At 32.8% G+C, this 12283-nt stretch overlaps 1 protein-coding gene across 1 annotated transcript in view; it reads right to left on the reverse strand.

Annotated features, from left to right (window-relative positions):
- The window catches only part of ACO1 (aconitase 1), a 94852-nt gene that overhangs the window by 15148 nt on the left and 67421 nt on the right, over positions 1–12283 (reverse strand). The window contains exons 14-17 of the mRNA XM_074207216.1: positions 11867–12023; positions 10994–11118; positions 10011–10115; positions 7890–8032 (exon numbers count right to left, since the gene is read on the reverse strand). Of these exons, the coding sequence (XP_074063317.1) occupies positions 7890–8032; positions 10011–10115; positions 10994–11118; positions 11867–12023 (530 nt within the window). The remainder of the gene's footprint in view (positions 1–7889; positions 8033–10010; positions 10116–10993; positions 11119–11866; positions 12024–12283) is intronic.

A 12283-nucleotide genomic window follows, 5' to 3' on the forward strand; every position in this document is an offset into this window, starting at 1 on the left:
ACAGGCACATGAACAAATAGCCACTGCTGTGAAACAGGCAAGGCTAAAATTGCCTGAAAAAGGAAGGGGGCAACATTTCATTTACAAAAATAGAACAACTAGCTAATGAAGATTTTGCACAATTTCTTGCTAGGCTGCAGCAGGCAGTCCAAAGGGGTGTGAGAGATCAGACAGCTTGTTTGCTCATGGCTCCTTTATCTAGATCTTGAAGTTAACTGAGAGAGGAATTAAGAACAATCACTAGATGAGAGAATTGTTTCATGAAGACTTGATAGAATAAAATGTTAAAAAATGTTAAATAGGAATTTATTTCAAGTTTTAGAAACAGAAAAGTGACAGTGAGTATTCACAGATGAGAGAGGTATGTGTTAAATAATCACAAAAGAAATTCTATTTTACATTAAGAAAGCTTTGAAGAAGTAAATTTCAGAAAGACAAGATAATTAGGTCCATTTTAAAGTACATAATTTGATTATTACAGAAAATAATGAGACAATTGAGGATTTAAAAATAGAAGACTACCCTCCCAGAAAAAGATTTAGTGCTGTTCCTTTAAAAAGAAGTTATTTGGTTTACTCTAAGCTGAAGAGGGACAGGGGATATTCCAATTAGACTGAGGAATTTTTGAGTGACTGCCTTTTCAAAAGTTATAGATATTTATAGTTAAAATCAAGAAGTGTTAAATATTAAAGCCTCTGAATGGAAAAATGTATTGTGAAAAATGGTATGTTTTCTGCATTTTTCCTCTGGTTTCTTGAAGATTTGTCACCTTTGATTTGTCACTTTGATGGTGTTTGTTTTTGTTTTCTAGCCAGTGTGTATGTTTATCTGGTATCCCGCTTTTTTTGTTTTTTGTCATTATGTAATGTTCAAAAGGAGAGCAAGGTGGGGTTTCCCCGGATATTGGGGGCCTCTCTAGTTTTAAATGCTCTGACTCTGTTTATGCATCTATATGTGTTTGCTTTAAAATACAGGCAGAGAGAAGCTCTCAGCTGTCTCTCAGGCCTGCTGTTCTCTGTGTTTTGATTGGCCAATCTTCTTTCCATTCTGTCTTTTCAAAATTAGATCTTTTTTCCTAAAACTCATGATTGGCGCCAAAAAAGGAGATTTTCCTGAGAATCATGTTGTTTTTGAAGAAGAAGGGGTTCTACTATTTTCTCTTATTTTCTGTTGTCTTTTTTTCTGGTCTGATAGACTAATAGAATTTTATTTACTGATTTAGTAAATTATACTTATAAGGGACCTAGATGAAATTGAAATGATCCTTAAAATTATTTTTTGGACTGGAATTAATTAGCATGTTAAACATATGTGTATATATATATATATATGTATGTATGTATATTTTTTGAGTGAGGAAGGAATGATAAACAGTAAAGGTAAATAATCAGCACATACTACCTTGATATCTCAAAATATAAGGAATCATCAATTCCCAGAACATCGTTTTGTCAGTGAGGATAGAAAGTTCTTTTAAGTTAGAATAGCACTGATACAGATAAGAAGGATTTGCAAACTTTTATATTTTGAAAAGGAAAATAATTTAAGGTAATTTTGAATATGAATTTGGAATTTATAAGCTTATTAAGAGAACTATAAAGAAAATCTTGTAATCACAAAAGGGATTTTAGAAACATCTGTTCTCAAATTTCTCAAGAAATGTATTACAGAGTTTTAGGGAGTAAAGGGAATATATATATATATATATGTATATATATATATATACATACACATTAAATTGAAATGTGTTATGTATAATTAGTAAACTTTGTATAAGAACAGATTCAGACAATTTTGGAAACTTCAAGATTGTGTTACAATAACAAACAAAAAATGAATTGAAGTATCATGCATCACCTTTGTGAAGATTTGTTATAAGAAAACTGGAGAATAACTTGCCAACAAGGTTATATATCTCAAGGTCTTTTGGCTTAGAGAGACTGAAAAGCTGTGCTCTTCTACCTAGTGTTTCTTAAAGGGAATATTTATATGTAAGATCAAAGTAACTTATTTAATATCTGTTATTTAAGAAGAAGAAATTATATATGTGTCCTGTAACCCCGGCATTGGTAAAAGTTTTACATTGGATTTTTTGAAATTTATATATATATATATATAAAACTAAATTCATAAAGAATCTTATTGTCATTTTGAAAATAGTAGTATATTTGAACAAGAGGAAAATAAGCTTATAAAATAGATATGTGAAAGAAATTTATGTGTGGCAGATATTCAGTTATAAGGTTAACTTTAAGAGAATGAGATATAAGCATGAAACATTATGTCTCATTTAAGTTAAGAATTTGATGTTTAATTTTAAAGAAGCAAAAATGGTAAACTTAGGAGAAGGTTGTATAAGAAACTGGGAAGTACAGCTTAACTGAAATTATTTCCAATAATACTGAATAAATGTGAGAAGCTTTGAAAAATGATTGGAAAATTGAAAATTATATAACCCATACTTAATGAAGAGCAAGATGTTGAAAAGTTGTATGATCTAGTTTTGTCATTATAAGCTATTTTACTGTAATGATGTCAAAGCCTGGATTGATTGCTTTGTAGAGGTAATGATGGAAAACACCCAAAGTTATGAACCTCTGAGTTCCCTGAATTTTTTTTTTAGGTTTTTGCAAGGCAAATGGCATTAAACGGCTTGCCCAAGGCCATACACCTAGGTAATTATTAAATGTCTGAGGCTAGATTTGAACTCAGGTACTCCTGACTCTTGGGCCGGTACTCTATCCACTGTGCCACCTAGCCACCCCTTCCCTGAAATTTTTACACAATGTGATAGACCTTATTCTAGACCTGTAGGTTCAAGAATAAATGCAGTAATAGAAAAGAAATTAAAAACTCCTTTTAAATCAAAACAAAAGAATGAATTATATGCCCAATTAATGGTATTAAAAGAACAGCCACAAACCCTTAACATTTTTACAGATAGTAAGTATAGTTATCATGTGGTCAGATACATAGAAACAGCTTTTATTAAACATAGCACTGATGAATAATTAATTACATGAACTCTCTAAAGAATTACAAGAAGTTATAAGAAATAGATACAATTCCTTTTTTATTGAACACATACATTCCCACATTGGATTGCTTGGGCCCATATATGAAGGCAATCATAGGGCTGATCAACTAACCCTTCCACTTCTTATAAGCTTAGTAGAAGAGCAAGCTAGGCAGTCTCACAAAAAATTTCACCAGAATTTAAAGAATTTAAAATTACTAGAGAGGCATGCGAGAAATATAGTAATATTCTATCAATATGCATTCCATATTTACATACCCCTCCAAATTATTCTAAGAATCCTAGAGGCCAAGTTCTTAATGAATTGTGGCAGATGGATGTGACTCATTATGCAGCTTTTGGAAAAATTTAATTCCTTCATGTTACTGTCAATACATTTAGTTCATATATAATGGCAACAGCACAAAGTTCAGAGGCTACACAAGGTGTGATTGATCATTCATTCCATTGTTTTTCTATTGGAGGGATACCAAAATCCACAAAAACAGATAATGGCCCTGGATATACTTCTATGGCATTTAAACAAATCTGCCTATATTACAATATGAAACATATTACAAGTATTCCCTATAACCCCACTGGTCAAGCTTTAGTAGAAAGAAAACAAAGATCTTAAAGAGATTTCTGGTAGTGCAAAAGAAGGGGGAATATATAGGAACAAAAGGGAAACAAGAGGAGAATAAATCTTGCCTTATATACCATGAATTTTTAAACACTGAATGATAAACAATTAACATCAGCAGAAAGATTTTTTAATAAGGATATGTAACATGAAGAGAAGGGCATGGTCATGTGGAAGGACCCTAAAGGCATCAACAATGAAAATGACTGGATCAATTATTAACCTGGGGTAAGAGGGTATGCTTTTGTTTTGTCCACAGATGGAGAAACTGTCTGGATGCCAGAAAGAAACATCAGACCGTGTAGACCAGATGAATCAAGTAATACAGGAAATGAATAACTTACACTTAAGAAATCGAAAAAGAAAAGATAAGAGGAGAAGGAAGGACAGACCATGCAAAAGGAGAACACATCATAGACTTATAGGACAATTTATGATGCTTAAATTACTCATGAACAATTTGGGGACTGTAAAAGGAACTGAATATTGGACTTATATTCAAAACCCTCCATGGATCACTACTCTACAACAGGGAAAGATTATGGCTGAACTTGTATTACTAGGGAAAGCTGCACATTATTTGAGATATAACAAAGTTATACTGGAGATATCAAAGAAGAGATGCTGAGAAGTTAGGCATAATTTTTCTGGTTTAAATACTATGACACCTGTATGTTTTTGTAAAATGTGTACTGTTGAACCATGTGTTAAATTAAGTAAAACAAATCATGCAACTCATCCAAATATTTATAACATGGGAGCATTTAGGACCTTAGAAATATCAGGAATTCCATTTGTAGAAAGTATTGAAGGATCCTACAGAACTTCCTTATTTGAATTTATATGCCTAGGGTTTCAAACATGAATGTTTTCCAACCTGGGTTGCCTGTTAAACCCCAAATAGAAGAATTTATGATCATTCTATTTTACTACAAGTGTGGAATTCTCCTGATAGTTATTCCACGGGGTATTCCAGGCTATATTAAACCAATTAGGGTTAGCTAATTCAGAGATACAGAAGGCTATGGCAGCTATAGATGAGATAAAGTATATACAATGGAATAATATCTTATTCAGAAAAGAAATTGTGACTGCATGCACAGGACCAGATATTGCTTTCATGGTAGGATCTTTCAAAAATGTCAATATTATTAGAGAAAATAGGGAGGTATAATGTTAACTGTTACAACTACACAATTTGAGCATGTGCAAATAAATGATGGATGAGGATGTTGTTTTCATGACAAGACAACCAAAATTTACTATAATATCCACCAAGATTGAAGGCTGTTACATGTCTCTGGCTGATGAGTTCTTAGAAAAAGTATTAAAGAGAATTAGGCAAAAGAAATGTGTCAGTTGCACTGTGTTTGGATTATTAAGTGTTGTGGTGGCCACTGTGGCAGCTACCTCTACAATTATTTCTGTACAAGGGGTGAATAAGGAAAAAAATAGAAGCAAAATATATTCAAGAATTATCAAAAATGTTACTAGAGCATTAAAGGCTCAAAAGAGAATTAATGAAGATCTTTATCATTTGATTAATGCGTTACAAACCTCTGTAATGAACACAGGGATAATTGCAATGTGATTATAGATTTTCTGCTATTTGTGTTACTCCTTTAAAATATAATACTTCACCTATTACATGGGATAATATAAAAAGTTATTTGAATGGAATATGGTATAATGATTCTATAACTATGGATATGAATCAACTGCATAAAATTGTTAATGATATTGCATTGGCACCTAGAATGGAAATGGACTCAGGTATTGATAATTTATTTAACTCTGATAATAGGTTTCATCCTTTTCATTTTATGAATCTATTAGTGAGCATGCTTGCTGATATCTTTGCATTATTATTGATAAAGTATATTATTTCTATTTGTTTCAGATGTCTTTTTTTCTCTGGAACAAAATATAGATGTCTAAACACACTGTCTAAAGCTTTAGCATGGCTAAGAAGGGGGAATCTGTTGAGGGTCATCTCCTGGGAGTGATTTATACATATCTTTGGTACCCTTTTCCATCAGAGATATGTATGCATTCTTCCTCATTAAATGGATTTGTTGGCTCTCCAGTGAACCCTGACCTGGGACAATCTGTGGCTCCAGAGGTGGTTGTAAAAGGCTTTTCTGATAAGGAAGTATGCAGATTTCTAAGAATAAATATTGTAAATTTACCCAAGAAATTATGAAGCTGGGTGTCTTTTAACCGGTCATTCTTGAGATAAGTTTTTGTTATAAAAAGTCTGAGTATCCAAGAATAAACCAGTAGAGTTGTATCACAACCTTGCATGTACATCTCTATTCGACCTGACTCTCTCATTCAATGTTTAGATACACACCAGAATTATCACTGGCAAGTGACTTGTTGAAGTAATAAAGTATACATAGTAAAAATTTAATATGGTATACAAACTTATGTCTTCAGACTACAAATCCAGTACATTTCCCACTAAAAATCACACTAGAATAATGAGCAAATGGTAGATGTTCAATAAATATTTAAGTGATTGAGCACCTGTTCTTTCATGATTCTATCTGGAGATAGAACCAATTTCTCAATTGATGTGAGTGGTGTAAGAAATTGCTCAAGTTGTAATTTTTAAAACTTTCAAAGAAAATGGAGCTCTTGAGTTTCTGGATAAGGGTCATTTGGTATATTCCTAATTTCTCCCACATATATATTGAACTGCAATTGAATAAATGGAGTTTTATGAAACATATATCTAACATTTTTATGCATATGTATCATTTTCCCATTTGATTATGAAATCTGTGAGGATAGAGGAAATACTTATTTCTTTATATTCTCTCCAACTTACAATGCACATAGTAGGTACTTAATAAATACTTGTTAGATTAAATACATCATCAGTTAAGAATAACGAATAAGAATAGGTAGTATATATTCCATGAAATGAGACTGCTGCAATGAAACTGTACTGAATAATGAACTAAGGCTCTCGGTATCAATTACTACTTTTCTATAGATTTATGCCTTAATAGAACTTTAGCAGATAATTCCTAAATATACTAAGTTAACTTTGAAATGGCCAGAAATTCTAGGAGATAGATATAAGCTTCATTTTTTTTTCCAATAAAGACAAGGACAGAGACACTGATTACAATAAATACTAATTCAAGATCAATATTCCCCCAAATTGATCCAGATTTCTAGACCATTTGTATGGAGAATTCTATTTGACCATGTGACCAAAAACAAATACTCAGAAAACTGTCAGCTTCTAAGATGAATGTAAATTGTCAAATATTTTCTACTTATTAAATAAGGTCATTGTCCTACAATGAAGGAGACTGTGGGCTTTAAATATTGAATCTAATCAGACATCATTATTCTAATTTCTATCCATCAAAATTACTGGAAAAAGTTCCAAAAAAAAAAATCAATACCAATCTCAATACCTTTTTACTAGATTACAGCCACTTTTATAAGCTTAGGGACAACTCTTAACATTTATGGTAAGGATTAATAAATAAAATTCTACCAATAATTCTTCCCTAAATCTGATTTTAGTTTAGTTATTGCTTTCTTCCCTTTATTAACTTTTTTACTAGAGCTGGTCAGAACATTTTTCAGTTACATATTTAACTTCTTTCATGTGGCAGAAATACAAAAAAACTGGGAAAAAATAGCAAAAAGATTGACAAGAAAAGAATCAAGGGACATGGCTTATATAAACAATTGAATGAATAAAAATCTGAAAAATGAAGCACTGATAATATTTGTTCCAACAAGTAAAGGAAGTATCTTTTTAATGGGACAGGGAGAAAGTAGTGGTATAGAGGAACCTTATAAATTTCAGGTGCTAGATATATAAGGTAAAAAAGAAAGGAAGTTTCTAATGGGTGGTTCTTTTAAACAGTCTTTCCTTGGCTAATTTCTGGGTAACATAAACTGGTTTGGGAGGATTCAGGAATGAGGAAAATTAAAAGAAAGTTGGGTCATTTGTGCATTACAATTATTCCTTAGTTGACAGAATCACAGTCATTGGATTTGAGAATTAAAAAAGACTAGACAGTTAAAGAAAGAATAGTTAAATTCCAAAGCACAAAATTCTATGAATCAGTAAGAAGGGGATTATCAGTGCATTATGACATTCACTGAATGAGAAGTGCCATGATATCAATAAGGGAAATTCTCACTCTTGGTTAGTATCTTTTTCTCCTCATGGTCCCTCCTTAGATCAAATATACTTACCCTCTGTTGGTTAAGTATCGAGCAGCAGGACTATTTCTTGCAATATTTCCAGCTGGAGAAATATGATCAGTTGTTACTGAATCTCCCAAATTTAATAAAACATAGGCATCTACTATGGGTTTAAGAGGTGGGAGATCCAACGTCTAGAAAAATAAAATCACCTAAAATTGTGATAAAGCTTTTTTGGACAAGTCATCATTTTTCACCAAAAATAATAGATGCTATAACAACTAAAATTTCCACTATTGCATCAAAGCACCAAGTACAATGTTCTGTTGTTCTCCTCCCATCCAAATTATTTTCATTAGAATCCATACTAAGAAAGTTACATAAATCAAAAGTTTATATAGACTTTGTATAGACTTTTGCATAGACTTCTTGCTCTGCCAAAATCTGCACCTCTAAAAGCATTAGTAGAAGAGGACAGGTCACAATTTTTTAAAAAATCAAAGTTACTTCTTAAGAGAGCTCATATAATAAGGAAAAGTTGAGATTCTTCTTTTGGCTTCTACCATCTTCAATCCAGGCAAGTATTTCTTAAGTGTGTACTCTGTGTACTAGGTATCCTAGGCACTAAAGATACAAAGACAAAAAGAAACAGTCTCTGACTTTAGAAAGTTTCCATACCATGGTGTGATGACAACAGGAATATACACATAGGAACCTATATACATACACATATGTATGTATGTATAGGCATATGTATGTATATTTAATATATCCCCTAAAATATGATAAATTTATAATATACTATAATGAATTAATATCTAATATAGTAACATGTTTATAAAGTATGATATAATATCACATATACATTATGTATACATATAGTTAATTTTTATAGGTACAGGAAAGGCTATAAGTAGTTAACTTGAGGGGGGTGGAGAGCGAAAGAAAGAAGGTAGCATTTGAGCTGAACTTTGAAGGAAAATAGGGACTGAGAGAGGAAGTACAAGCTTGGCTGCATTGTAGAGTCTTTGTTATTGTATATTCCTAGTGTCAAGAACAGTAGTTAGTGTATATATAGATAGATACCTACATACATATGTATGTAGGTATCTATCAGAGCTTAATCAGTTGATGGAATAAACCTGGAAAGATGTTTGATCTAGATTATTAAAGACTCTAAATATCATGTTGAAGAATTTGCATTTCATTTTACAGGCAATAGAACTACTGAAGATTTTTAAGCAGAAAGTGATATAGTTAGTGCTCTAGGATGATTATTTTGGCAGTTATATGTAATATGGATTAGACCCAGGAGAGAACAGAATTCAGGAGTCCAGTTAGGAAAAAGGCTGTGGCCACAGTCCAGATGAGAGGCAATGAGAGCCTCAAATGAGTATGATGGTCTGTGAGTGGAGAAAAGGAGACATATGGTTTTGGGGGGGGGTGTTTAGTTTTTGCAAGGCAATGGGGTTAAGTGGCTTGCCCAAGGCCACACAGCTAGGTAATTATTAAGTGTCTGAGGCTGGATTTGAACTCAGGTACTCCTGACTCCAGGGCCAGTGCTCTATCAAATGCACCACCTAGCCGCCCCGAGACATATGTTTTGAAGATTAAATCAATGAACTTGGCAGCTGATTGGATGTGACATGCTATCTGATTTATCAAAGCATGAGAGGGAAATAAACTATTTGAGTATAAACTCCTTTTATTCCAATGTCTTGTAAAGGTTGTACACTCAGTGCTTCATAAAGTGATTCTAGCTAAATCTGCTCATTAGCTATGGAAAGAGCTTCCTTTCCTCATTGGTTTGTATATAAAGAGTTCAATACTTCCCTTAAAATATAACCCCTTTAATTTTCCCTGAGACTTTTGTACCATGTTAAGTGCTTAGAATAAAAATAAAGGCAAAAATAATTTCTGTCCTCAAAAGGAGTTTACATTCTAATGGCACAGACAACTAATTCTACTACAAAGCAGATAGGCCAAGTCTGAGTTCTACTAATTTCTTTTTCCTGTTTATATCTAAACTCTATTTCACATATGGTTGGTCTTAGTTATTGGCAAGTAGCCATGGATTTTAATGTGATCTGCAGACAAAGTAAAGGTACTAGAACCTAATAAGGGAAGGGGGCAGCAGAAACTTTTGGAAGCTTTTTTTTTTTAAATACATACCAGGTTTTCAAAGAATGGTGGAGATTTAATGTATGTAGACTTGGGGTTCCAGGAATATAGTTTATCTGATGGAGCACATAAAGCATTCCAGCTTTTATTTACTGTCTACATGAAGAAATGAAATAATCACATTTTACTGTTTTAATATTAAGATGCTCAGAAGTATATATACAAATATTAAATATATAGTTAGAACTAGAGTTCAAGGAAGCTTGCTGATCTAGTTGTTCAAAGTAGAAAACAAAAATGAATTCTATTTACATTAAGACCATTGATTTTTAGTACTATCATAATATCTATTTTCTAAGTTATAGATAATAGAGACAGGGAATGTGATCTCGTAAGTGGAAGGGAGCTCTCAGAGGAGGTAACTTATTCGACAAATGCCTATCAGCACTTTCTCTGTAATTTGCAGTCTTAGAGAACCGCTGGGTTCTCTAACTGCACTTGAGAGGTAGGCACACAACCTCTGTGTGTCAGAGTCAGGACTAGAACTCAGGTTCTCCTTGCTTTAAGTTCAGCTCTTACTGCCTCTCTATACACACATGCAAATCATCATCCATATTCTCCCAATGCATAAATCACTTATTTTCAGCACAGGGTGGGAGATTCCAATACTTCTGGAAACTCCACCACGTGGCCTTTCAAATTTCTTTCAAAAGGAATTTGGTGGGGACATATACATGGAATGAATTAAGACTTACCCCCTTTTAACATTATATATAAGATGTGCAAAAAGTTGTCTATCATCTACCGTCTAACCCACCCTCCCTCCCCAACTGTCAGTCTGATATTTCTGATTAAGCTCTGATATTTTGATATATTTAGATGCCCATTTCAAGTTAAGGAAAATAGCTTTTTCGAAATGCTAATCTAGTCAAATAAAAAAAAAGGTATTTCTTTGTATTTGCAAATGTCAACCTCAGGATTTATAGAAGATAGTGAAAAGGTGAGATGCTTGGGGCAACATCAGAAAACTTTACCTCTATTTTCTCATAGACCTCCTTAAACATCCCTGGGATTACATATTGACGTTCCACAAGCTGAATTTCATCTCTAGTTGGCCATATGTCTTTCAGAAAAATTTTCTGTCCCTTTGCATTTATTCCTGAAAGAAAAAAATAAGCTTATAAATGAAAAAATCTCAATCAAATAATAATCTGGAAATCATGTCTATTTATAATACTTAAAAAGAACTGGATCAAAACTCAAAGTACCTATCATAAAATACTAAACTCAAGAAAAAAAAAAGTTGCTTTACTATCATTTTCAAAAAGAGATTTGTCTTCTTTTCATTGACTTAAGAAAATGGAGTACTCCAGGGCTTTGCCATGTTTGTTTAAATGAATGAGTTCATATGTATATTCCTGATTTCACTGTGTCATTACTTCAGCCTTGATTGCACACACTGGCAAGTTAATGTCACTCCAAATGTCCAGAAACAATTTGCCTTTCCTTTCAAGATATTTTCCTACTTGTTTTGAAATGAGTTGACCAGACTTGAGATAATCAGTAAAATACACATTCAGAATATGGATGCCTCATTTTGCTCTGAAACAGGGGAGAATATGAAACAGGGGAGAATACAAAAAGAGTAGTAAGTTCTTTTTTCTTCTTTAAGAAACATCCCCCAGTTTTATATATGTTAATTATAGAACACTATGAAATAACAAGAAATCAAACACAAAATCACCCTGTAATATACAGTAATTCAGAAAGAAGAGAGACAACTGCATAGTAGGGATGGAATGGAACGTTATCATTGGGGAAATGAGGTTGGGAAAGGAAGAGAACATTTTTTCAGTAGGTTGCAAAATCAAGTTATGATAATAAACACAATAACTTAAGCTTCTTACCCAGTGGTTCTTTCTCAAAGTCAATTCTGATGGTCCCAGCAATTGCATATGCTATTACTAATGGAGGAGAAGCTAGATAATTAGCACGAGTGTTAGGATGGACTCGACCCTCAAAATTCCTGTTTCCAGAGAGTACACCCACTGCAACAAGATCTCCCTGTGGAAGGACAATGAAAAGAAGAAAAATTATTTGAAGAAGAAATCCATTTTTAAAAGCTTTCCTGGAAATGTAGTAAATTCTTGAATAAGGACTTTGAGTCCATCTAACTTGCAACAACACAGAACAAAGAATAAACCCTACTAAAGGAGATGCCTTCTGTAGGAAGCCTTTGATTTCCCCAAAGGTTACTTCCTCTTCCCCCACAACCCCAGTAAAATCTACTTTATATTTATTTTTCATGTCTTGATTATGTACTT

The sequence above is a fragment of the Macrotis lagotis genome, chromosome X (assembly GCF_037893015.1).
Source record: "Macrotis lagotis isolate mMagLag1 chromosome X, bilby.v1.9.chrom.fasta, whole genome shotgun sequence".
NCBI lineage: Eukaryota > Metazoa > Chordata > Mammalia > Peramelemorphia > Peramelidae > Macrotis > Macrotis lagotis.